The 27,725-nt window shown below is 40.6% G+C and overlaps 2 protein-coding genes across 2 annotated transcripts; one reads left to right on the top strand and one right to left on the bottom strand.

Annotated features, from left to right (window-relative positions):
- Positions 1–7: 7 nt before the first annotated feature.
- Positions 8–8,886, top strand: ino80da (INO80 complex subunit Da). The gene is made up of 10 exons (XM_085433931.1): positions 8–618; positions 2,183–2,429; positions 2,517–3,331; positions 3,448–3,550; positions 3,630–3,854; positions 4,046–4,155; positions 4,368–4,501; positions 4,626–4,849; positions 5,000–5,157; positions 5,254–8,886. Exons 2-10 carry the CDS (start codon positions 2,212–2,214, stop codon positions 6,282–6,284), a joined length of 3,018 nt encoding a protein of 1,005 aa, XP_085290057.1. The 5' UTR covers positions 8–618; positions 2,183–2,211; the 3' UTR covers positions 6,285–8,886.
- A 1,829-nt stretch (positions 8,887–10,715) lies between these two features.
- Positions 10,716–27,283, bottom strand: stk24a (serine/threonine kinase 24a (STE20 homolog, yeast)). The gene is made up of 11 exons (XM_085433929.1): positions 26,769–27,283; positions 21,778–22,008; positions 18,669–18,725; positions 18,439–18,547; positions 17,760–17,917; positions 17,075–17,260; positions 16,802–16,944; positions 16,494–16,698; positions 16,345–16,413; positions 15,220–15,356; positions 10,716–14,215 (listed from the first exon to the last, which is right to left on the bottom strand). The coding sequence occupies exons 1-11, from the start codon at positions 26,808–26,810 to the stop codon at positions 14,182–14,184; spliced, it is 1,371 nt and encodes a 456-aa protein (XP_085290055.1). The 5' UTR covers positions 26,811–27,283; the 3' UTR covers positions 10,716–14,181.
- Positions 27,284–27,725: the final 442 nt, after the last annotated feature.

Genomic DNA, 27,725 nt, shown 5'->3' with positions numbered 1-27,725 from the left:
GTGAAATGACTTCCACCTGAACTTTTCTATTCACCGGCTGTGGTATTTTTATTGGCACGTGGTCCATCATTACTGAACAAGCCGGCAACACTGTGGCAGCAGAGCTGATAACTCATTCATATGGAGGATGATAGTCGTGGTCCAGGTGGATTTCACTAACAATTTGCTGGACACCCCTGATTTAGTCTGCTTCCACGCAGTGGTTTTAAAAGGGGGGCAAGTACACGGCACTGCCCTTCACACAAAGTGTTTCATAAAGAAATTAACGTGATAGTTGTGCACTGAAGGAGCTTTTAATAAAGTTGAATTTCCAATATGGTAGGAGAGGTTGTTGTTGTTGAGCGGACTGTTGTCATGTCCCCGCAGTGCCTGTAGTGGTGCTGTGAGGAGTCCGCTGTGGATCCAACAAAAATCCACAGCAGCCTACCTACTGCTTGTAATTTGCTCTGGATAGCCTGTATTTATATGCGTCCTTATTTCAAGATCAACCGAGCTCGGTGAAGATCGCCGTTACTAACCGATCTCCAATATCGATGCGCAAATAGCCTAGCTGATTCTAATAGACATTTCGGCCGTCTATCTGGAGCGAATACCATACAGAGCCCATACCAATTCAAGGTAAGCGAAATCGTATACAGCCCCGGCCTCGATTTCTAAGTGTACCGTTCTGCGCGGGCTTCAGTCGGCCAGTGGTTTTAATAGAGGCCGCTGTCCGATCGAAGCTAAAAGGCCTCTTATTCGTGACATATTTCATGTAAAAGCTTGTGATGTACCGAAATGAGTTGGTGCCTAAAGCAGATGTGGAAATTAAGGAGATGTTTACATTTTTAAGCGATGTGGCCTGCTAATTTCACATTATGTAAGGGTGATTGTTATAATTCATATCGATTGTTATGGAGGCCTTCGGGGACAGGCCATACGCCTCGTATGTATACCCTTTGTTTGAAAGTATTTGACCATAAATGTTTCATGTTTATAAAATGTAAAATCTCATTACTAGGTGAGATTATTTATTAATAGTGTATTATATTTTTAACCTTTTTCTAAATAAATTAAACTGCAAATAAACCTTTATAGTATTGCTATTTGCTTATGTTTCCGTTTCCTGGTTAGCTACCGCCTACTAATTTGTGTTTTTAGCTTTGTAAGCTAACAAGCGAATATGCCTTTCCGTATTTGGCCGTCTTGATACTATATATTTTGGATTCAAGATGGATAAAGTTATATTTTTTTTAATTAGGCCTGAGGTAGTTGTTGTACTTGGATATATTTACTCTGTCGTAGTATAAAGTTTCACAGCTGTCTATCGGCTCCAAGCTAATGTAGCAAGCTAGCTCCCCGGTAACTAACATTACTTTCTGTTTGCTCCCTGCCCGGTTCTCCTATACTAAAGTTGTTAATGTAACTTATGCTGACGTAAAGGACAGGTTTACAACATGTTAACGTGTGTTCAGTGAACACTTTAGCTGTAAGAGCTGTGCCACTATCAACACCAACTTAAAAACCCCTACAAAGTTTAAAGTAGTAGCTGAGCCATACGATAATTAAGCATGTCAAGGTATATGCTACGCGGTGTGTTTGTTATGAAGAGTTCAGTACACTGTTTTAAAAAGAGCAGTCTATTTTTTGTTGTCGAGTCAAAAAATAAAGTATTTTTATAGTGAGTATATTTTTTAGCCTGACCGTGCTAATGCACAGTCAGGTAAATGCTTTGGAGCTTTTGACATTGTCGGACAAACCCACTGTTTTACTTCCATTGTATTATCTCGTAATAAATGAACAGTGGAGTAAAATCAAGTACTTTGTGCCACCTGTTTCTCAATGAGAGAGCTTGAAGCCGAAAATTAAAGGGCCTAACAGGAATGTCCGGATGGAAATGGCTAACACTGTAATTTTCTCAACTATTTAAATTTGAGTTTATTAATCACAGCACACACTCATAGTAGTTTCATGATGAAGCAGATTATTTTTATTTGTTTCAATGTAACACTTAATAATTACTGCTAAAACAATGCAGCTTTTTTGTGATTGATTACCTAATATTAGGAAAGTATTACCTGTTGTGGAAGATGTTGCTTTTGCTCTGCCTCTTAATCCGGCATGTGAATGCATAGTTACCTCCTCACTGTGCTTGTGATGTAATTACTGGTTTGTTTTTTTTTCCTTTCCTTTATCCCATCAGCTGATGTTGTCAAGGACAAGAGTCACGTGATGTATGAAGGCAAACACATACACTTCTCAGAGATAGACAATAAGCCGTTGTGCTCGTACAGCCCAAAGCTCTGCAAACAGCGCAGACTCAATGGCTATGCTTTTTGTATCCGGCACGTTCTGGAGGATAAGACTGCTCCCTTCAAGCAATGCGAGTATGTGGCCAAGTACAACAGCCAGCGGTGTACCAACCCCATCCCCAAGTCTGAGGACCGCCGGTATGTATGATTGATTCTGCTTTGATTTACAGAGCCAATCAGTCATGGGTTTGCAGGGTGTACTGAGGATATGTTCCTGTTTTGCAGATACTGTAACAGCCACCTGCAGGTTCTCGGCTTTATCCCCAAAAAGGAGCGGAAAAAGAAACACGATGCTTTAGAGGAAATGCGCTCACGGGCTGCTCACCTGGAGTCAGTGGCTCTCAATATTACCGTGCCCTCTCTAGCTCTGAAAGCCCCAAATGGTCTAGATGAACTACCACCATCTCCCCCCTTAACACGCCTGTTACCCCTCCCTGACGGGGAAGGCCTGGACCCTTTTGCCTTTTATGAGGATGACACAGATGGCGAGGAGGTGGGCACTCCTCGGAAGAGTAACGCCATCAAGAAGAAAATACAGAGTCGCCTGGTGCTTAACCAGAAACTCTGCCATGACACAGACCTCTTCCAAACACCACCTGAGCACTTTAGTCCTTCCCCTGTCCCCCGCATCTACCCTTCCTCACCACTCAACAGTCATCTTCCACGGCAACAGCCAGGTCTTCTCCAGAAGCTCCAGCACTCCAACACGACTTCCTTCATCATCCCAGGACAGCAGCAGGGTTTATTATGCAATCCACCACCACCTCAGACGGTCAACTTTCTGCCTCCGGGGCTGCCTGTCAATGCAGCACCCAGTCCAGTGCAACATTCTGGGCCATCGCTCAGCAGGAAAATGCCTTTGACTGCTACTCACTTGCCTGCCGCTTGCAAGGACAGTGGCAGCAACAATCAGCGGCATGTGGTCGTCATGCGTCCCACTGCCTTCTCACCTTCTGCCAGCCGCCTTGCCAGGTTGCAACATTTGGTGCAGCTCTGTGCCAAGAGACAACAGGAGCATGGAGACCTCTTTCCTCATCTAGGTAATCAAACTTTTTATAGTTTATGAATTCATGTGGATTCTTATAATGACTGTGAAAGATTGTTTAAAGGTAGATATAAGTAGATAGATGAGCTGCCCTAACACGGTCTCTTCCAGGATTGGACTGGTCGGAGGACAGTGCAGATGATGATGATGAAGTAGAAGAAGACATGGCAGAGCGTTTTTCTCCTTTTCAGAGCTCATGGAGGCCGCAGAATGGGTTGGTATCTTAATCCTCAACCCCTGTTGTATAGCGTGTAACTTCTCATAATGATGATTGTCATTCGTTCCCCTTGTAGGCTGGAAGAGGATGACGGCTCCTCTCGGAGGACGCGACTGTTTAGGCTTTGCTCGTACCTCCAGGAGAAGTACAAGCACATGTGCAGACAGGAGAGGGTGCGTATCCGGCAGAAGAGATACCGCTATGCCTTCCGCAAAGCCTTGCTGCACGCTGCCAGTAAAAACCCCAGATGTGCAGGCCAGCTGATTCAGGAGTTGAGTGGTGCCTCTTGCAGCTCATCGAGGTATTCTCACAGCCATTGCTTTTGTTTAAGTCAAGCTATGTTTGACAGTATGGCTAGTAGGCCTTACCTCGGTTAAACCACTCATGAACCTTATTTATTTCAACTTTAAGAATGTAACTTTCAATGAACCCGACATAAAAAATGTTGGTTTGTCAGTGTTTGCTTATTCCTGGATGTGTTTGTGTCTGCAGTGTGGCTCCACCAACGCAGCAGAGCACAGACACGGGGACCTGCACTGGCAGCACAAAGGGCCAGCCCTGCCACAACAGAGCTCTGCCCTTCACTCGACACTGCTTTCAGCGTATCCTTTGCCCCGCCGCTCTTATGCACAGCTGGTCACTACATGTGGAAGCGCATTTGATAAATCTCAGTTGTACATGCTATTTTAAAATCACACACTGTGATATATATAAAGTTTGCACCTGTGCTGGAGTATGTTGTTCACATGGTCTCTGTTGAGTGCATTGCGGGGTTTTTTTTTTTGTTTTTTTTTTCCTTAACTGTTCTCTGTAGACATTCTGTTGAATCGTTCCCAGCAGCTCTTTGCAAGTTGCACAGCCAAATTTGCAGATGGTCAGCAGTGCTCCATCCCCGTGTTTGATATCACGCACCAGACACCCCTCTGCGAAGAGCATGCCAAAAAGATGGTGAGTTCAGTGTTTAAGGGTAAACACTGTTGGAATTGTGGGATCAATCAAAAACTTCCATTGCCGCAAAGATTGGGGGGGTCTCAATCTGATTTGCTTTATCTGTTCTTTTCCTTCTGCACAGGATAACTTCCTGCGTGGGGACGGAAACCGACGGGTGCAGCACCAGCAGCAGCAACAGCGAAAGCCACGTAAAAAGACCAAACCACCGGCGCTCACCAAAAAGCATAAGAAGAAGAGGAGGAGAGGCCCGCGGAGGCCTCAAAAACCTATCCCTCCAGCGTTGCCGCAGGGGAACCTGGGAATGCCTTTAACGAGCCTAGCAATGCCCTCACAGGCCAGCATCAGGTGTGCCACAGCTGCGTCTCTCTGCTGCTGTTAGAAATTCAATGGTGTAGGATATTCAGAGTGAAAGACAAGCTCACATGTCACACATGTCTGGACAGCCTCTTCACTACAATAGCATGTTGAATTCTTTTCCTCTTACCTTTGTTGCAGGAGCCCTTCGACTCCAGATCTAAGTACAGATGAGCTTCCTGATGATATCACCAATGACATAGCAGACATTCCAAATGACCTTGAGCTAAACCAGGAAGATTTCTCAGACGTGTTACCCAGACTACCTGATGACCTGCAGGACTTTGACTTGTTTGAAGGTTGTCTTGCAGCTCATTTTTGTGTACAGCTGTTTATTTCATGTGTGTGATTCCTCATAGTCTGTGATTTTTATAACATTGCAAATGTTTGTGCAGGTAAAAACGGAGAGCTACTGCCCACCACAGAGGAGGCTGAAGAGTTGGTACGTGCACTGCAGGCTATGGGGTCCTACACAGACTCATTGGTGTGCCTAACCTCCATGGGAGACCTGGCCCCTACAGAAGGAGTGGACCACAGAGCCATGACCGTATTTCCTGGTCCAGTCCAACCAGGGGGCATGGGAGACCTGCTGAACAGCCGCATCCCTCCCGAGAACTTCACCAGCCTTGAGCTGGAGGACAATCTACTGCAGTCTACTGGAGATCACTTTCCCCCCTCACCTCCAACTCAGCCCGTTAACCAGAGCCAAGCGCCGTGCTCCAATCTGACCTCATCCTCTTCTACAGTGGCCCCCTCCACCACGTCCCTGCTCACTCAGACCTCCTTAACAGAGCGGACGTTTTCTAGGACGCACACATCCCACGTTCTCGCCAAGTCGGACGCACCCACATCATCACCCCAAGGCAGCCACTACAGCAGCGAGCATGTGCCATCCCCATACAGTGACCACATATCTTCTCCCCACACCAGCTCTTTCCAGACAGACACCCCTCTTCTCCTGGAAGTCCCTCTGAGCGGGGTTCCAGGACCGCCCCGGTCCACTTGGAACAACCTCACTCTCCCCCTCACGGACCCCACACAGTTTGGCAGTCTCATCAGATCAGAAAGTCATCTCATATCCACCTCCCTGTCCACTCCACCCGCCACCACCCACTCTGTGACGCTGCAGCCCATGGCTGCTCTCTCGGCGATGCCCCAGAGCGGCTTGACTGGCCTAACGACTCCTCCCGCCCCCTCGTCCTCGCTCCCATCTTCGTCACGCGATCTTTTGACCTCCGCACAGCCCAAGCAACAGCTCCCTCAGTTCAGCGCGGCCTTTGGCCATCAGTTGGCCTCCCACAGTGGCATCCCAAAAGACGTGCAGCCCAGCCACAGCTCCACGGCGCCCCCTGCTGGCTTCTCTATAGTTAGTGCCACCGCTGCAAGTGCCAACAGCGCCACGCCACCCTTCACGCAAAGTAAATGAGAGCAGGCGGCACGCAGCTACTGCACGACGGTCTGTGGAATCACAGTCACTTAAAATCCAGTTGACTGAGTCGTTAACCACCCCGTTCATCTGCTACATGTGTGCAATGTGGTAATAGTGCACTATTGATAATGAATTTGCACAGCTTCAGATTTTACTCTATTTTTGTTCCTTCCGTCTGTAGCCGGACGGTGTCTGAGATTTTAAGTCAGTGTGAGTCCACGTGTTCGATGCCTTGTGGTTTCGTCAGCAGGGTGGGATGGTGGGGTGGGGGGTTACAGTCAGATTTTGTGATGAAATAAACGGGTGAAAATTGGCAGAAGGACCTAAGCAGAGATTATCTGTGTCACAGTGCTCAGAATTCCTAGAAGCCTCAGTCAGTGGTCAGTTTAGTTTGCTTTGCCAGTTCAAGTCCTGTCTTAAAACGATCAGCTGCACCCTGCCTTGCTCAAACGGCCATTGCATTTTTTTCTTCTTTTTTGTTACCCACCTGTTTCATACACTGCTTCTGTCACCCTCTGAAGAACAAGAGATTTTTGTGATCCATTATGTTTCAAGCTATTTAACTGTCATCATGATATAGAATCTTACGGAGTCAATTTCACAGTCATATGAATTTACCAAAATACTTTTAAACAGCTGTTTTTATATTGTGTATAGTGTATATGTGCTCATTTATTGGTTTGCTCAGACGTCAAAAATCTCTGACCTCACCATTGGTTGTGGGACTCTTGAGTGGCCTAGTAGACACTTGAAGTTGAATAAATCTAGTATCTTAAAGCAATAAATACATGAACATAACTCTGGCATCGTGAGGTATTTCGCTGGTTTCATTACATGTAGCTTCACTCGATGAATCCAGGCTGGATCAGGAAGATATTTTGGCCTCTTTAACAGTTTCCCCGCAGAGCCTTTAGAGGCGAGCGATCAGGTCAGGCCAACTTCTCTCTGAGTGGATTTTTTTTAAGGCTGATTAAATTAGCTTCAGTGTTACAGCGACGATGGTAATGGCACAATCCAGGGACTTTTAAGTGTCTACTCTCAAAGGTGCTCTCTGGTCCACACGTACAATGGTATTTAGTGGCTTGCATGTCTCATATAACAAAAGTTCAGTTTCAGGGCTCGCACTAATACGACAGGCCAGGCTACCCGGAGGAGGCTTACGCAGTGAATTGGTGTTGGACATTTTTACCCATCAGCTAGATGTAACACAATTGGTGTATTTTGCACGTCTGAAGTAAAGCACTGTCTCTTTTACTCAGTTATAAAGCATTTTTTAAAGACCTATGATGAAAAGCTGGTGTCTGAAAAACAAAAAAAATAGCAAAAAAAAAAAAGTGCTCTTCCACGCAAGAGCCTCCACCCCCACCCCGACAGCAGTACAACCACGGCTTTTGATAAGTAATATATTAGACATTTGAGAGATTATCAGACATTGTTGAGTATTAGGTATATAGAATAGCAGTCTCTATCTTGGGGTTTGTTGGTGAATTATTGAGTAGCAATGGATTGAAATTGTTCTTTGCAATGTGTTCAGTGGAACCTGTGTCTGTGTAGAATGAGTCTTGCTTTTAATGGCTATCAAAATGATTGTTAAGTCTTTGTTGGAGGGATCAATGTTTGTTTGTTTGTATGCTGTCTTTCTTTCTTTTTTTTTCAATTCTGATGGAGAATATGTTTTATTTTTGATAGCTATTAAACTTCCAGGAAGAAGTCTTGAGATTGCATGGGGCTGCAACCCTTTGTGTGAGAGCGTAATAGTAGTAATAATAATAATATCATGATTAGACGATGATCACTGGCTTCTTGGTGGTAAGAAACATTGGATTTATATGCATCAGATGGTGGAGAAGAACAGATCGGCGTACTTTTTCAACCTAGATTTGCACAGGAGTGGATGAGACCGGTGGTGTTTCATATGTCCCATGTCTGTCTTGCCTTTTTTTTTTTTGCCCTGCTTGGATGCTCATTACACAAACAGCCGCCACCATTAGCCGCTCTGAGCCTGTGCCGGACCATCGTTTCCAGCTGTGAGAAGGCCCAGTTCTGCCTCGCCCCTTCCAAAGAGAGAACACAGTCTCAAAGTGTAAACCTGTAGCTCCACCGGGGACGGCTGGGCTTCTCAGAGACCACGGTAACGCAAACAGCGCCCCCTAGAAGTCAATAGGAAGAATCAGGTTTGGGTGAAAGTGTGTTTGAAAATAAGCGAGACAATACTGCTGTATCCTGCATAGCATGAGATTAGTCGCTGCACCGGTTCACTCTCCCCGACAACCACGTAGAACAAAATTTACAGGGCTCGTAGGCACATGTAACTGCTTGAATTCAGAGATGGCTGACAAATTCCTATACTCATTGAATGTACTGTATTACTGTTTTTAAAGATAGGATGAGCTAATCTAGTCACCTTTTGTTATTGGTCCTTGTTTAATTTGTCTAAGGTATTTTTTGTATACAAAGGTTTACATTTTTATGTATATTTTTCTTGTGTACAAATTATGTAATATGTGTACAAACACTGTATGTAATATCTGTATATAGTGTGAGAAATTTGATCTTTTGTTTTTGGATGTATAAATAAAACTTGCTGTGAGGTATTTGAGGCCATGGTTTAACGTGGTTTTTCAAAGGTCACCTAAAAAAAAAATGCGAGGTGAGATGTGCTCGTGTGCACCCTGCCACAGTTTGACAGCTCCTTTTATACGCATGCAAATCATTGTGGAGTCTGAGGGGATATGCCTTATGTTTAATGATATATTTTCTGTTCTGTTTAAAATATCATGGCTAATTTAGCAGTGATAAATTCAGTTTTATCGCTCTCTCTGTAACCTTGGATTTTGCACCTTTGATTCTGGCTGCTGTTAATTCCCAGCTCCAGGTTATGAACTCTGGAGCGCAGCCCCTTCAGTATCCAATCCAGACTACACTGGTAGGACTCTCTCCCTCTTTATTTAAACACGGCTTTTCAGATTTTTAGTTTCACCAGCTAAAAATCAAAAGAAAAACTTTTACCGTGTCCATGCTGTCTGTCTGCACTGGTATGTGCAGTAGCACCTAGCATATTGTCAGCACTCTTTGCCAGGTGGAGTCAGCTGGGGTACCTGATCAATATCACATGATATCATCAGCAGAGGTTTTATTTAGCAGTTATGGCACTGAAGCTTTAAACTAAAGGGCAAAAGGGCTTAAAGAAAAACTGGAGCCAACTCTAAATAAAAAAATAAAAAAATGTATCCACCAGCGTGACAGTGGTGTGGCACTAGCTGTGACTTGGGGTCTTCTAACTAGTCAATATTTGAATATGTTTGAGAATTTAAGGACGCTTGGGTCTTTTGTGTGCAAAGAAAATTGAAGCTAAAAACTGTGGATTGTAATCTGCTAATCACAAGCAGCACTAAACCTAAGCCTCCCAAAGCCACTGATGTCAGCAGTTACAAATTTGAGCTCAGCAATTTAGTGCCGCCCTGCTCATACCAGCTTGTTGGCACCAGCTTTCTTTTTGTTTGTTTGTTTAGTAGAAATGCGTGTAAGTACTTCTAAACTGGTCACTGGAAAGTGGCAAAATTGGAGTGGTTGTTTCCAAGTTCAGCCATCTGCCTTGGCCAGGACTTGCTGTATGTTTTCCCAATTTGTCCCTCTGTGTTTGTCTTGCAGGTTCCTGGTATGTGGTGTTAATCAGCGCAGCTGGGAGCACTTGGCCAACCTCCCTGGAGCATTTAAGAGCTGGCTATCTCAGTCTTTGAGCCCTCACATTTCACCCAACTATCATTAGTTTGGTTGGCTTCATTTTTCCATTTATTTCACAGTACACAACATGCTTTGCATTCACTCGTCCAACTACTGACACACTAACACACCTTAAAAATTAATAATTAATTATGCTTTTTTTAATAATAAATCTGAAAGTTCTGGTTAAAGCAGTGTCTTTACTATTGTTATGGCTCATGGGCTCTACCTGCAGGTAAAACAACACATTTGCATATCAACATACGAGGCAGGTGTCGAACTCCAGGCCTCAAGGACCGGTGTCCTGCAGGTTTTAGGTGCGTCCTTGATCCAACACAGCTGATTCAAATGGCTAAATTACCTCCTCAACATGCCTTGTAGTTCACTAGAGGCCTGGTAATGAATTAATCATTTGGTTCAGATGTGTTGGCCCATGGTGAGATCTAAGACCTGCAGGACACCAGACCTAGAGGCCTGGAGTTGGACAACCCTGACATAAAATGACAACCTTTCATCAAGTACACATCAAGAGATAAACCAAAATCCAAATGACTTAAATTCCTCACATGCAACACATTCTGTTCTCCGCTTAAATCACTGAGCTATGAATTTCATATGGATTTTTACCCAGAGCTAATAGGTGTGATAATACATGATAAGAGAAGATTAATTAGACAAAAACAACAAAGCACCAGTTGCACAACATGAAGTTTAAGGAATGTTTTATTCAGAAATGTGTTTGACTGGTTTCTCTATATCCCTATACAGTCCGAAGATGAATCATCGTCTCCGTTCTGATAATGTTGCCAAGAAAATTTCAGTATCATTTCTTATGTTTAAAATTCAAACTGAAAACAAAAACAAACAAACATACTTGCTTTGATCTACGTGCAGCATTCAATTGTGCGAAATGCATACTGCATCAACTGAAAACCTTTATGCAGTAGCCATACATTTCATCTCTTGATTTTGAATATGTGGACTTTGAAATGTGTGGGTTATTATACAAAACTTAAAAAGGAAATTCGATCACATAACCGCAAGCAGCAAGAAGGGTGATATTTCCAAGAGGCACTACAGTCTGAGTCAGGAAAATGTAAAAAGCAAACCTATTCAACTTTCCACTTAATTTTTATTTATTTATTAAACATTTGACTAATTCCAAGAAATCCAACAGCACTGTCCTGAATGAGCAACAACACATACTGGACTGGAAACTTGTCAAAAAAAAAAAAAATCATTCAAACTGAAATGTACATTTTAAATGATTGCTATCCAGTGTTAACTGAAATTCGAACACATCACAGAATCCAGCTTTACTCCTTCTATTACATAATACTGCTCTTTGGGGTTATAAAAATAGTTTAAGCATATATGCCTACTTGTGCTGAGAGATGACTCCTGCCGATCACACTGCTTTATTGCCAAACAACACACAAAAGAAGAAGAAGAAAACTCCATAACACTGAGTAACATCTTTAAAAAGCAACAGCGCAACACAAAAAGAGAAGAGCCACACTAGATCACGTTAAAGGTGCAGATTGGGGCATAAATGGCACATTTGTTTGAATGAAGAGCAGACTCATTACGTGCAGTCGCTCGGTTAACCAGCTTCTACTTATTCATCTGATCAGCATTTCAACTGCCCTCATTTTAGTCCATTTCCCACCAGAAGTACAACAGGAAGCAGAAAGGAACTATGAAATGGTTTGTTTAAAAGAACAAGGTTGACATACAGGAAATACTTTGTGTTCCTGTTAACTTAAGCACTCAGTGACCACTTTATTAGGAACCCATCTGCAGTATAAATCAGTCGAATACAAATGCCGTCTCTTTATGATGCTCACAATTGTGATGTAAAATCTAAGATCGGCAGATTACCTTTAATATTATGTTATGTTTTAGAAGTACAATGGAAACTGTGTGTCGTGCAATAAAGGTACATTCCTCCAATTACATTTTCACTTTTTCGGTGAAATTAAAAAGGTAATGTATCCTGGACTGAATTTTATTCTCTTCTTCTCTAATAACATTTGTAAACAGATGCGGTCTAACTGATGAAAACTGATGAGTTGCAAAAATATTGTCAAAATAACATTGCAGTGCAGTATTACAAAAGTAGATTTTAAGGTCAGACTGCACTGTATACCTAATAAAAAGGACACATTAACTGATTTTATTCTTCTCCTTTCTCCACTACAAATAAAATAAGTATTTCCCAGAATGTCAACCTATTCCTTTAACTTCTCGTGTGTATTGTAAACATTATATCGGCAAAAAATGATTCTTAAACCCCAAAGATTATATATTAAAAAAAGGTTTAAGACAACCTACATACAGGGTAATTTTGCTCATGTGCACCTTCTTTTATGAAAAAAAGAAATGATTTTGATCTTTTTGTCATTCATCAATAAAACATCACTGAATTTAGAAACAGAGGACAAGTCACAACAAAAGCAACAGATCCAACACTTTAAAGCTGATACTATTCATCCCATTCATCACAAATACTATAAGGCTGATCTGACTCTGTTTAGGGCTCAACATTCCTTCAGTCCTGTAGGAGTATGCTACAACGCATACTACTCAGGCCAACCATTAGGCTTTATACTACCATGCACATTCCTTTTAAGCTAGAGTCAAACGTAGCAGCAGTGCCACTGGTCTCTGAACACTGCTTGGCTTTATGTTAATATATACATCTGAGAGCAGTGTCATCTATGCTGTAAGGAGTCTAGAAAACTAGCACACTTATCACAAAGTTAAAAATCAAAATGATACAGCCAGGCAATTATTACACTGCATGACCAACTCCAAAGTCCAAGCTGTGAGACTTGTGGCGGACTTCTGTTCGTCCCGGATGGTAGAGTGAATACCTGCAAAATACCGTAAGTCTCATGCTACTGTTTTATGGCTACTTTTTTTTTTATAGTCAAAGGCATTTATACTTGAAGTGCAATTAAAGCTGTAGGTACACTGAGGATAGTACCGCTGCAGCTCCTAGGAAGACTAAGAGAGTCTGCTGATTTAAACTCAGACGATGGCACTGCCCTGTTAATGGAATGAATGGACGAAACCTCAGTTTATCAATCAAATGCTGAAAAAACAAACAAACAAACAAACAAACAAACACAGAAACAAACAAAAAAACAACAAAAAAAGCGGGATGAGGCAGAGTCCAACAAACCAACACAACTCGAAGCTTTATGGAATTGGGGCTGGAAACGGAGCATCCAGTGTTTAAAACTGCTGGGGCTTCAATAAACCAGCCATTTCTCTCTTTTTCAGACATTCTCCAACATTATTACAGCCACACTAAAGAGTGTGAAATCAAAGAGAATCAAGAAATATACACAAACAAATCAATAGTAAACCATGATAGAGGGCAGCCACTTTCATTCACTGGATGAGTACTTAAAAAGTTTCCAACTAAACAGAGAGAAATCAAAGACAGATATACAAAAGAATAAAGTACAAAGGCAAGGCAATCTCACTTGTGGCCTCTTAAGTCTCTCAAAAATATTCACCTCACAGCCATTATCTACACTTTGCATTTGGCCATTTGTACACAGTGGTTCCAAATGCACCATTAACCTCTCAAGAAACTGTAGAAATCAGCCTATTTACAAGTCTGTACAACCACCCTGCAGAGCTCTTTCCATCTCCCAGTAGACCCAATCCACTAAAAGCGGGATACCTGAGTTTTCAATAGAATGCTTCAAACCCACTCGTCACACTTCACTGAACATTTCACAGGATCTTTCACACAGCCACATGCACACAATTAATTAAGCAAGTTATTTTCTCCATAAGGATGCCGACTGTAAACCTATGTGGGAAAAAGCCACAAACACACCAAAATCAAAACTTAAAGTCCTTCCAGAAAGACAGCTAATGTGCTCTTAAAATAAAACAATTGAGAAGGAGGTATCGAGAAGGGGAATCTTACAGCAGGTGGCAGCTAACTGAGTGGCCACTGACTGTCTTGAATAGGAACCTCTGATGCTGTGCTAGCATATAAACAGACATTAAGTAGGCCAGGATTTGCTTCAGGCAAATAAGTGATGGAGACCTTCCTGGGAGACTTCATTCTGGCTGTGGAGGTCAGAGGAAAAGATCTGACTGCTGCCACCAGGGTGGAAAAGTGGAGCACAACTGGACTTGGCTCATCTCAGTGAGTGGGGGCTGCATGTGGCACAGAAAACCTGAAAAGAAATAAATAAAGGTCAATATTTACCAGCCTTGGGTTAAGTTGAGACAAAACATTACACAAAAACAAATTGCAGATGGATTAAACACATATACTTGCTATTATTCCTGCATAACAAGATTGAGAGGCTTGGGTTTCCTCTCTGAAAAGTCACCATTTAAGACTCCTCAGCTCTGATTTTCTGGGCTTCAGTAATACATCCTCACACTTAACATGTGCTTGTACCATGCTCACTGAAGCATGGAAAGTCTGATGCTACATGAAAAATAGAATTGAGGTTATTGGAATTTCTTGCCCCTTCCTGAGCCTGGTTCTGTTGGAGGTCTCTTCCTGTTAAAAAGGACTTCCCACTTTCGCTAAAGTGCTTGCGTTAGGCAGGGGTCATCTAATTGATGGGGTTTTCTCTGTATTATTCTACCTCAGTAGACTGGTTTTTTGTACGTTTCTGGCTGTAAGTCAATCATACTCCAGTCAGTCTCAGACATATCACAGTTAAATGAAATCTTGTTTAAGCTAAAATCTTAAATCTAGACAGTGACCATTGTAAACACTTTACCAATCTGTTAAAGTGCAGACATCCTCATAGAGGAACTAGCATAGCTATAGACTCTCAGTAGTATTTAGAAATGAGTGAAATCCTTTTAAAGTGCTGTCAACATTGTTTACTGTACATCAATATGATCAGATGACTCCATGATCCCAACAGAAACTGCTGTCTCATGGAAAACTTTGTACAAAATAGTGCTTTTGATGCATCAGTGCAAGTGACTATACCAATAAGTGTATTCAAAAAAGTGCATATTTTCCAGCCAAATTGAATTAAAGCTTTTCCCTTTGTCATTGGAAACCAGTTGGTTTACAATTAAGCTGCCCCCTTAGGCTTACATCCTGCCACACAGTCTGCTTTAATATGAAATCCATTCAGGAAGTAATTATGCAAATTCACAACCTACTAAATGGAGGAAAAAGTTAAAAGTTACTGGTGTGAACTTCACTTGCCTCTGAAGTCTCTGCACTAGTTCAGCCACCAGGGAGTCACAGATTCCTGGGTATTTTTCTTCTGCCTGAACAATGGCCTTTCGCAGCTCCTCTGCAGCTTCTGGCTTGCCATTACTTGTCTCGCCTTTCTGTTTCAACTGTGAAAGTGACAGCTTTTAGATGACATAATGTGAACTGCCTAATTCTAAAGAAAACTGCAGCCTCTAACATAAAATGGAACATAAACTTAAAGGTACACTGTGTAGGATCAGTTGCCGTTTGTAAACTCTGCTGACTCTAAAAAAAACTGACAGAGAGAACAGCGGTGGTTCAGCAAGCTAGAATGAATGCAAAGGGAGCAGCACAGGCAGGAAATTTACTGCTTTACTACTTAAAACATTACATTCAAGGGGGAAATGGTTAGTTAGTTGTTGTTTTTTTAACTCACTGTTGTTCTGGTTAGAGGTAAAAATAAACACAGCAATATGTGTACATAATCCTGCAGGAGGGTGTTACGTTACAGGATTTAATGAGGCTGAAATGACAGAACATGCCTCACATTGTCTGGTGTCACCTTTCTGCTGTGTGTGTGGCCATAATCACACAGGCCTAGAGACCAGTTGGCAACCACCTGGGAACCTCTGTTTGGCTTACTTTCAAGGCTATTTTATAGCCAGGACAATCTGCTAGCGACCAAAGCAACCACAAGAAGGTTTTAGGTACACACCATAAACTTCTTTTCACACTAGTGCATGTGTGCTACCTCCAGCAACTACTCTCCACCTGGGTGGGAAATGCATATCTTTCTTTAATGACTTGTGATGCCAGATGGTCACCAGGCCTGTGTGACTGGGCACTTAAGTTTCTCTCACCTGCTTCTTCCTCTGCTCTGTAAGTGTCTGTTCAACTAAGATTAATTTGCACTGTTTACAGTATTTACAGTATATAGTCCTTCCTATGACATCCTGAATGCTGCTATAGGCTGAGGACTCCACACTGAGGCCCTTCAACATAAACATATACTTCCATTGTTAGTAAAATCCTGCTGGGTACACCTTAAGTTGGTGTGACCAGTTGAGTACCAATTACTTATGTATTCATCAATGATGAATATTTTAATATGGGACAAGAAAGCGATGCTTGTACCTCTGAAAAAACTGGAGAAAAGATTGTTGATAAGCTTTGTGACAAAGGCCTCTTTGGATTCTCCTCCACCTGGAAAAAACAAAATACTTTAATTTGAAAAACCAAATAGGAACCTTGAATAAGGCCTTTTGAAAGAGCCCATTCCTTACCCGATTCCTTTCCAACTCAGCAGGCCGTGCTGCTCCATTCTGGACCTTTTTCAAGTCCTTTTTCAGGTCCTTTTTAGGGTCATTTGTCAGGTCATTTTTCAGGTCATTTTTCAAATCGTTTTCCAGATCCTTTTCCTTGATGGTGTTGAAAATCCATTTATCATTACTAGCATCATCACCTCCAGATGCCTGGCCATCTTGTTCCCTACAATCAAGCAGGATTTTAGGAACATCAGTGGACTACAGTTGATAGACTTTACACCTGCACCCCAACACTGAACTGAATAAGGTTGGTTTAGATAACTTACTCATCAGATTCGGAGCCAGATTCATCCCGAGACTGTTCTGACTTCCATCTCTTGTATCTGTCAATCAGCTCCGTCAGGTAGGTCGTCTTTTTGGCATGCCTTACAATATACCTATGTTTTAACAACTCTTTGGCAGTTGGCCTCTATAGAGAAAACATAAAAAAAAAAAAATTGAGCAATTAATAGAGTGGATTTCCTCTTCTTCTTTTCATTTTCAAGCTTAAAAATACAACTTAAACTCAAAAAATGAACTTTTTTTTTCTTAACACTTACAAAGCTAGCCTCCTTATTTAAACAGGCTTCAATAAATTCTTTAAGTGGTTTACTGTAGTTTCCTTCCAGTGTTGGCGGATTGTTCTTTGGGATGAGGAATAAAACTTTCATCGGATGAAGCTCAGAGTGGGGAGGCTCTCCTTTAGCCAGTTCTATTGCTGTTATCCCTAATGACCAGATGTCTGCCTAAAAAAAGGAAAACATTTGCAACCAAATGCCTGGTTTTTAAAATAGCAGAACACAAACATTTTGACAGCAAGCTCCATGACATGACACTCACATTGACTGACTTAAGTAACAAGGGTGTATTTGAGGAAACTGTGCAAAAACAAGACTGTGACATAGCAGCTGAGTAGACAAGCCACAATGACTCATGTTGTGGTCATAAAAAAAATAAATAAAATAATATGGGTCATTTTTAGTCAAGAATACTCATCTTAAGCAATGCTGACAAAAAAAAAAACAAAGGTCAACAAAGCACTAACATGAAAAACAAATTGGGAACAATTTTATATGAAACAGTATACATTCATGACTAATTGTACAAACTTGTTTTAAAGCAAAATATTGATCTCGAATTTTTTTTTTTAAAAAGAACACAAAGTTATGACAAAGATTTTGCTGGGACAGCTGTTTTTAAGTTTAAATGTGACCGTGATAACACACAATATAAGATAATGCTAACCTTTGAATCATAGGCCGATTGCTTTATGACTTCAGGTGCCATCCAGAAGGGAGTTCCAACAAATGTGTTTCTTTTTATCTGTGTATCTGTCAACTGGCCCGCTACTCCAAAGTCTGCAAGCTTCACGTCACCCTGTTCTGACAGCAACACGTTGGCAGCTGAAACAGCAGTGAGAAAAATAAAAAGCTAGTGAGATGCATCACATAATGTCAAAGACCTATTGGTAGAACCATACCTTTTAGTTACCACAGGAACTAAAAAAAACACTCTAGAGAAAAAAAATTCTGACACTATTTTCAGCCACATTAACTTACACCTGTAGAAATGTTAAATGAAATGGCCTCCTCCATCACCCATCACTACTGTAAGACAAATATTATCTATGATGGTGTAGAAGTTGAATATTACAGGGCTGAACAGGATTTCAACTAAGTGTAAGACGTGGACAGATATTAGTGATATGGCTTGTGTGTAAATATAATTATGGCTCAACACTTAGACAAAAAAAAAAAGACATAACAGATGCTGGAAGTTGTGAAATGCAAGCTTTTGTAAGTAATTTCCTAGCAAAGAATGACACAAAAAGATTAAAGTCTCACTTCAATATTAGCAAGATGATAAAGGGCTTGCTCTCTAAATATATTTTTTAAAACAAAGGCGATGTATGTACCAGACTGACCTTTGATATCTCTATGTATTTTCTTTTCAGAGTGCAGATACTCAAGACCTTTCAGGATTTCCCTTAGGATGGTGGCGATCTGTGTTTCATCGAGTAGACCCGGCTCCATCTAGGAGAATGGATAAACTCTTGACTCTGGCTGTTATTGTGACAACTGTCATAATGGCCTTACATACAAACAAACACTTTAAGTCTAGATTATCTTCAGATCGCAATTCATAACAACTTACCAAATCAAGGGCTGATCCTCCACCCAAATATTCCATAATAATCCATAATTTTGTACCCTGAAAAATAGACAAATCCATTGGACAGTGTTTAAAGTTATGGTAGAGACAGAAAACAGTACTCATTCAGGTTTCTAATAACGGGAATAGTTGTGGGTACTAGTTATGTCATGGGGTGTTTTGTGGTGGGAAAAAAAATCATGTTAAATAAGTGAATGATAAATAACCATTTTAATAACTGTTCCACTACTGTACACTATATGCCACATCTTCAGAGGTACAAATAGTGGAAGATCAATCAACTTTAGTTTTTTGATTGTTTGTTTGTTTGTTTTTTTTATAAGTGAGAGACCTTTCAGCTCATTCTGATATTAGTACTCTCACTGTTTGTTTTGTTTTGGGGGGTTTTAAAAATAAATTTGGTGTGCCTTTGCGCTTCATATTGTTCAAGACTTCTAGGAAACAACATCACACAGAATTAAATGTAATAATTGGAACTGTGTTATTGAGATTCAAGAAAACCTAGTTTTGGTTTATTGAACCACTATATAGATAGACCAAGATAATTAAAATTACACCCTAATTATGACACAAACTTTCAAATTTTATGATTTGAAATTTTATGATACACAACTCACTGGCTGTTATTGTGACAACTCTCATAATGGCTGGATTTTGAACATGGAAAGAAACAAATACGTTTTCTATCTCATAACAACCTGTGACGGTACATCAGCTGTACAGTGAAAAGTCAAATTATAACTACAGGACCCTGCGAATGTCATTTCATCTTGCTTACACTTACAAGTGCATGCAATCTGCATAATATTATACATCAGCAGATGTTTTCTCAGTTGGTGCTGCTGCCTCACAGATGGAAACCAACACCCACCAACGCAGCCACACACCAATATCTGGACTTTCTTTTATTTGCATTCAGAGGATGGTCATTTTTCTGACTTCTTCTCATTTCTTTTGATTTTACTTTGCCATACACAAACTTCAGTGTCAGAAGCTCATTGTTTTTTGTGGGTTTTTTTTAGCTTTACAACCACACCCATCATCAGATCAGTACTGTAAGGAACACCTTGGTTTATTACCAGTTCTTGTGTTATTTCTAATACAGATGCAACAATCCAACTTTTTCCAGTTCTGATCCTATACAGAGACTCGATCTGGTATCAGACCAATCTGATACCAGTGTTAAATAAATAATCTGTATTTCTCTCAGTGAGAAAGAGTCAGGGAATTAGTCTTTATGTGGAGGGCAACACTGTCTTCCTAACTTTCTAAAGTAAAGGAAATAAACACCTTCAAGAGTATAAATTTTACAGGACTGGTATTTAGAAGCAAAATAATAAATGACATTGGACCAAAGTGACAAAATAAAAAAATGAAAATATATATTAACATAAATTCATGTTTTACCTATTTTATTTGCACTCAGTCATTAAAGTCACTAGTTTCCTTTCCTCTGACTAACTACTTCCTTTTACAGCTCCTCACATCACACATAAAGTAAAAGCTTATGCTGCACGATCCACTTCTAGGAATAAGCGCTTCACCTCCTGCGGTGCCAGACATTTGATTTTTGTTTCACGATATGTGCGAGTGAGAGAGAAAAAGCATCGCTGTTAGTTTTTCAGTTCCGTCGATGCACCTGACTGCAGTTAAATTAAAAACATTTCTAAACTTAGAGATGAAGGCTGCCGGTGGAGCTAGACTGAAACACTTTAAACTGCTGTCAGCTTCTTCAAATCTTCTGCTAGCAAACAAACCACTGATGATGTGTAGCATGTGATATGCAATCCAGTTTTTCAAGCCAGGTTCGCACTAATATTCAATCCTAACATTGGATTAGTGCATTTCTTATTCCTAAGTGGTTTTATAAAAGTTCATGTAGTGGACACCAAAATTTAATAATATACTGAGGAGGTCTAATTAACACTGGTTATAAAACGATTAGAGTACCATTTTTGATGCAAGTTGCAACAGCTGAGTGTCAGAACCACTTCTGCTTCTCCTGCCCACTATAATAAGCAGATGTTAAAATGCTGACCAGACAACAACAACTAACTTCAAGTTGATCTATAACAAGGCACACAAACACACATTATCCTCGTTTCTCCCTCCTAAACCTATGTGCGACTTATCCGACTCAAAAAGGCAGACGTCCCTAAAACAACAACAATAGGTGGGCAGATTTCTTAGTTTATATCCATCAAGCCATCTTCATCCGCTTTATCCGGGGCCGGGTCGCGGGGGCAGCAGCCTAAGCAAAGAGGCCCAGACCTCCCTCTCCCCAGCCACCTCCTCCAGCTTATCCGGGGGAATACCAAGGCGTTAGTTTATATGGTACAGCATAAAGCACGAGCTGCTGTTCGTCAGCTGCTGACTTCCAGACCACTAGACTGATTAAAATGAGAAGCTATCTGTTCCCTGAGATGCATGTGGGATCAATGATGGATGAAAGCAGATGATATGGGGTTTTTTCACGCAAATAGCAGTACCAGTCTAGAAACTCCATGGACACAACATACACATCATATTTACATACTAGAAACACATTGGACTCAATTCTCTCCTTCAGCCAGTCACATAACTTGAGCTAATGGACCACTTCTCTCGTTTCTCATCTTAAGTACCACAGTAAATGCTCTGAGAGCCACTCTATCACATTTAGTGTGAAAATCTATTCTAGTTACAAAAAAGTGTCTCAGTGATGCTGTAAATACAGCTACTACAGAAGACCCACGCTTTTACTTTTTCCTTCTCTTTTTTTAATCTGCAAATAAAACACCAACACCAAAGCTGAAATTCAACAGTTTGACATTATAATCATGTCTCTTTTACATATGTACATATGGCTTATAAACTTTGCCGTAAACAGCCCACAGGGCATACACTACTGTAATCCCAGGCCAAGTCGAGTTATTCTATACTAATCTGCACCATTTCACAGACAATACTTCCTCCATTGTCTATTTGCATTATTTATTTACCTAAATTGCCATCACTTGCTTACAAGAACACACTACAAACAAATCCATTATGTCAAGCTTCAGCTTTTACAAGTTCACGCAACAATATTCTTCCTGAGATTAAAGCTTACCTTGAGATAGGATCCAAAATACTTGGTGATGAAAGGACTGTCACACTGGCTGAGAACTGTGATTTCCTGCTGAATATCTTCTATTTCATCCTCCGCTTCCTCCAGATCAATAATTTTAATGGCCACAACTTTCTGAGTTCGATTGTCGATGCCTTTAAAGACTTCACCGAAAGAGCCTTTGCCTATCCTCTCCAACTTGGTGAAAAGCTCCTCTGGATCAGCTCTGAAATTCTGATTGACAGAGAAAAAAGACGTCGAGAGAGAAAAAAAGAGGACATTTAAAGTAACATCAAACCTTGTCAGAAAATGTAAAATCTTAAGTTTAACAAATAAATATCCATCCATCATCTTCTTATTCAATACATGGTCGCGGATGGGCTGGAGCCTATCCCAGCTGTCACTGGGTAAGAGGCAGGGTACAACCTGTCCAGGTTGTTAGTGTTAGCCAGGTTGCCAGGGCTAACACAGAGACAAACACTCAGATTCACAGCAGAAGACCAGACCAGGTGTCACTCTTGTCAGCTAAAACCAGGAAGATGAGGCTACAATTCTCACATGCTCACAAAAATTGGGCAAGAGAAAATTGGAAAAATGTTGCCTGGTCTGATGAGTCTTAACATCTGCTGTGATGTTCAGATTTTAGGGTCAGAATGTGGTGTAAAAACAACATGAAAGCATGGCTCCAGCCTGCCTTGTATCAGTGATTCAGGCTGGTGGTGGTTATATAATGTGGAGGCCATAGTCTTAGCATACTTCAGGGCCCTTAATACCAACTGAGCATTGTTTAAAAATCATAGCCTATCCATTAGTGTAACTAATAATGTCCATCCCTTTATGACCACAGTAGGGCTGCCACGATTAGTCGACTAGTCACGATTACGTCAACTATCAAAATCGGCGACAACTAATTTAATAGTCGACACGTCATTTGAAGCTTTGTAAGATCCCAAAAGACGCAGGAATAAGTAGTAGGATTTAAGAGTGTAATAACGGACTGAAACAGAAGACGGCAGCACTGCATGTACAAGGATGCCAGCTGACGTTAAACCCCGAAGAAGAAGTGTCCCAGAATTCACAGCGCGGCCCATTGCAGCCCTGCTCAGTTTCCAACAATGGCGGCAGCTAGTTAGTTTTAATATTACTCTTATTATTCTTTCTGGGTCACAAAATAAACATTTAACATATTTTCAGGCGAGAATGTAGCTGTGTAAACCTCAAATATCTGCTCAGTTTATCAAGACACCACATATTTTCAAAAGCGCCCTGACGTTTTCGGAGACGTCTGTTACCCACTAGCTCGATAGCTAGCCGGGGTTCAAGACTCACTAGAGCCCGTGAGAACACCGGACTCCCAGCAAATCGTTTTCAAACCCACCGCCGTCTTTCACTACTCAGGTTAAACATGATATATAAGTCACTTAGATAACTTAAAAATGTTATTGTTTGGCTTTTTTCAGTGTTTTATTTGTTCCTGAGTAAATCGGTTTGGCTGAGATTAAAGTTATAGTTTTTACACAGCTAAATAAACGTCAAGCAGACATCTGATCATCAGAAGTGTGAGATGCTCGAGAATATACTCCGGTGTCCTGTTATAGTTTAGATAGCAAGGAGCAGACGGCTGAGTTTATTAAACTTCACTGAAACAATCCGCAAATTTCATTAAAATTTAATAAACTATCATCTTGTCTTTATTTTTAGTTAGCACATACCTTAAACACTTAAAGCTCTAAGCTAATGATAGTTATATAAGAGCAGATGCTCTGCTGGTGCAATAAGTTGTACGTTTTATGTCCAATGGATGCATAATCTGATTAGTCGACTAATCGCAAAAATAATCGGTGACTAGTCGACTATCAAAATAATCGTTTGTGGCAGCCCTAGACCACAATGTAGCCATCTTCATATTGGTGCTTCCAGTAAGATAATTCACCATGGCACCAAGCTCAAATCATCTAAAACTGGTTTCTTGAACATAGCAATTCATTTACTCTACTGTGATGCTGTCATGTCAATATCGAGCAAAATCCCAGAAGAATGTCTCCAGCGCCTTTTTGAATCTATGCCTTGAAGTAATAAGGCACTTCTGAAAGCAACAAGGGTCCAAACTAGTACTGGCAAGGTACACTTAATAAAGTGACTTGTGAGCACACTTTACAATGAAACAGATCTGCAATAAAGAGGTAGTCTGCTTGTTTAGCAGTACACTGTCAGAAGGTTCAGGGAATTGTTTCCACTTAAATAGTAGAAACAGAGACATCCTCTTCGTGTTTTCTTGTGTCAACTTAGAGGTTAAACACAGCCTCCTTAATCCAGCACAGATCCAATGTAGACATCATCAACACTGTTAAGCACGTATCACCTTATTGACAAGTGATATGACAAGCTTTCCATGTTAGAAAAAAAATAATAAGAGTTGGGGGTTTAGGAAAGTCAATTCTGATCAATAACAACATGCTTCGTTTGGCTGTGATACCAATTTAGAAGATTGGTTTAGCTTTTAAAACCCTGTCCACATGAAAAAGGTTCCCTCCTCCCCCACTCCTTTGTAGCTGACAGTTGGTCAATAGTAGACTTTCCATCCAGTTACAAGTCCATCAAAAGTATACTTCTCAACTTTTAGGCAACACAGTTGGAGTGTAAGGTTAGATGAAGTCACCCATTTTTTTGTTTTAAAATCAGCTGTCACCACAACAAGCCTTTGAATTTCCTCTGACATTTCACAACTCTCTAATTACCATACTGTGATGACACATTATACATTGAATCCAGTCATCATCAAATCCTTTGTTACCAAAAATACAAACATTAGATTTACAAACTGGCCTTGACATATGAATGCAGATTAACTTTATCAAGTCAATTGGGTAATCTCATTACACTTGATAAAAGTCACTCTATATTAAATATTTAAAACTTATCAAGTCAAATTTGTGGCTTTGAGCTACACTTACATCAAAAGACAGCATAACACAGACCTGACAAAAGCTTAATGACCCTTGCACCACAAAGGCTAAGCATAAATTGAAGGACTACACCCTGAATTATTGACTGAGCTAAATGGCTTATTTCCCCATGGAGAACCAGGAAAGCAATAATGGTCTTCAAGCCAGGCAGTTCAATTTCCCTTCATATATGGCAATCATTAACCCAAACAGCCTGAGCAGAGCTTGGAGTGACTTACTTTTCATAGCAAAGATGGCACAGAATATTGAAAAAAAACAAACAAACAACAACCTCCCTCTAACGCTACAAAGCTAAACTATAATAAAATATTTATACATATTTTACAGCAGCTTTGATTTTTTTGGGAAGATTTTAATGTTTAATTTACCACATAGCTTTGGCTTAAGTTGACACAATATATTGCTTGTGAGTTTCCTAGATACTAATTTCCTGTAAAAGTGCTAATGCAAAGTGGTCAAACCTTTTTAGAAGATGAGTTGAGAGCTGCAATCTGGCAAAGAGTGAGGCTGCTGAATTTGATAGAAATGGAACTTTACAAACAAATAAATCAAAGCAGTGCAGAACAAAGCAGAGTAGAAACAACAACCAAAATACTATCATAACACTGCTGTGATCAGTCATCCAGGTGAAAATCATAACGTTGAGGCTGACCTCTGAAAAAACAATGTGGAAAAACAACAAAGGCACTGTGACCACAGACGACACATGGGAATGTACTTGCCATATCCACAGTCAGCAGGTTTACTCCAACAACCAAAGCTGCCTGAACCTCGCTCTAAAACCTTGTGTTTAATGCTCTGCCAGCTGCTCTATACAACAGTGTAGTCTAGTGTCATCCACACACCACAGTGCCGCACCCTCAGGGGCGAAGACTCAATGTTAGCCACCCAACTGCATGCAAAGCTATGGGCACATATCTGATGTTACCTTTTAACCTGTGTTGTCTGTGGACATGTAAATGATTAACCAATAATTCATAGAGTTTCACTGTGTGCAATCAGTTACCTGCAGACAATCATGCATGCCAAGTTTCATTCTTACATGCACTGTAATGTGGCCTACTTTACTTAAGCAGGACGTGGCATGATAACCATAAAGTGGTCGGTGCATTTGATAGATAAAGTTATAAATTAACACAACTAATTTCCAAAAAAAGTTTAACATTAAATAGAAATAGTAATGAATTAATGAACTGATTTTCAGGACATAACGAATCCACAATTATTCTCCTCTGATATTACACTGAAGATTGTAAGATTCTTAAGTGCTGATGGGTGTAAACAAGTGAGCTACTTTTTTTTACAGCTATATTAATACATAATGCTGTATGGTTTTATATATTTAGTTATTGGGACAGGGCTAGACATTCTCTAGCTTCAGCTTCAGAAATACCAAGAGAATTAATTTCTCAGGTTTTCCTTATTTTAAACAGACCTATTACTCTTATTATTGCTCTTTTCCAAATCCACTAAATTTTCCAGCTTGTTTTTATTCTGGGATTCTCTTGTTGGAGCTCTGCAGGATTTCCAGTTCACATTGATCGTTCTTTATGTTAAACTGTGCTTTGGTGTAGCCCCTCAGTTCATCCTTTTCCCCCTACATTTAAGCCCTTTGAAACTTTACTCATGTTTAATATAAGCATTCATATTAACAGTATATATGATAAATAAATTACATTTTAAAACTCCAGAAATCAGTCCAAAATGCAATCTTTAACCTTGGATCTGATCTCGACTACAATAAACATTATATGAATTGACCGGCCAGATGAATTACAAAATCATTTTCGATAATGACATTCTTTTTTTTTCTTTCCAAAACTCATCTAGCTGGACTTTGGCAAATACGACAGGTGCATTTATTGGAAAGCAAAGGTTGCACATTCTCGGTAACTCGGATGCACATTACTTTCGGTTATTTGGCAAACTTGAAAAAAAAAAAAAAAAGAAGTGAAAATGCCAAGTGACCAAGTTAGCTCGCAGCTGAATGTCAGATAATAAAACACAACACAAAAAATTTCAATTTACCTGAATCCCCGGCAGTCCGCTCTGAATTGGAGAGTGAGCCATGGCGTCAAGTCAGCAAAGATGACGCCTTTCCTCGTCTTTTCACCTCTATTTATCAGAGGTATAACGTTTCTTTCCTAACAACACCCTGCTGTAACTGACAGAGCTCCAAACTATGAAAGACGTGCTACCTTATTAAAAGACGTCTCCAAACCAAAATAAAGTCAGGTTCACTTGTCGGCTCCTACTTTGAACCGCCTGCCTGCTTTCTCCTGACTCGCCTTCCGCAGTTAACGTTAGCAGACGTTAGGTAGGCTAGCGACTTTAGCAGCTGGTTAACAAACAGTTAGCAAAATAACTGCGTCGCAGCGTCCTCTCCGCGCGTGTTTGACAGTTTCCGGGTGAAAGTAATACAGGCGTGGCATAAAATAATCGCGCAGAGCGAATACATGCAAACTGTTATAGAGTTTGGTCGCTTGTTGTTCTATTCTCTCATCACTTTTCTCTCTTGCCCGGCGCCATCTTGGTTAATATCATTTTCGTTTAGCGAAGGACCAATCAGCGCGAGGCACAGCAGATGTCGTCATTCGTAAACCAAAAAACGTCACAAGTTAGTACCTTTCACTTTTCTGCATGGACATTTTTCTGGGGAAAACAAAGATATATTTGATGTGATTTTATTTTAGTCATGCCAAAACGGAAAAGCTCATTCTGTTCCCAAGAAACTACAGAAACCAAAACTGCTGTCCTACACTATTTATGAGCTTAAACAATAGCGCCTTTTCTTATTTCTTCTCCTTCTTTCAGCTGCTCCCTGTAGAGGTCGCCACAGCGGGTCAACTGCCTCCATCTCACCCTATTATCCTAGCATCCTCCTCTGGCCTCTCTTCGTCCCCAGCCTGCTCAACCTGAGCTGCCGCCCCCCGTCATATCCATACTGACAAAAGTGTCAATTCAGTCCAATTTATTAAATTGATA

Source organism: Copadichromis virginalis, linkage group LG16, assembly GCF_057382275.1.
Source record: "Copadichromis virginalis isolate Kocher_CV1m ecotype Utaka linkage group LG16, C_Virginalis_male_GT1.1, whole genome shotgun sequence".
NCBI lineage: Eukaryota > Metazoa > Chordata > Actinopteri > Cichliformes > Cichlidae > Copadichromis > Copadichromis virginalis.
Note: the sequence above shows the minus strand (reverse complement) of the source record. Positions and strands in the feature narration are given on the sequence as shown.

Bases quoted from the DNA above. Each gene is read 5' to 3' on its own strand.
- ino80da (XM_085433931.1), top strand. From the start codon at position 2,212: ATGTATGAAGGCAAACACATACACTTCTCAGAGATAGACAATAAGCCG. The intron at 3,855-4,045 runs GTATTCTCACAG...TTGTGTCTGCAG, and splicing joins GCCTCTTGCAGCTCATCGAG to TGTGGCTCCACCAACGCAGC. The intron at 4,502-4,625 runs GTGAGTTCAGTG...CCTTCTGCACAG, and splicing joins AAGAGCATGCCAAAAAGATG to GATAACTTCCTGCGTGGGGA.
- stk24a (XM_085433929.1), bottom strand. From the start codon at position 26,810: ATGGCTCACTCTCCAATTCAGAGCGGACTGCCGGGGATTCAG. The intron at 17,261-17,759 runs GTTAGCATTATC...TCCTTTTTTTAG, and splicing joins AATCGGCCTATGATTCAAAG to GCAGACATCTGGTCATTAGG. The intron at 15,357-16,344 runs GTACAAGCATCG...TCACTTTCACAG, and splicing joins TTTCTCCAGTTTTTTCAGAG to TTGAAACAGAAAGGCGAGAC.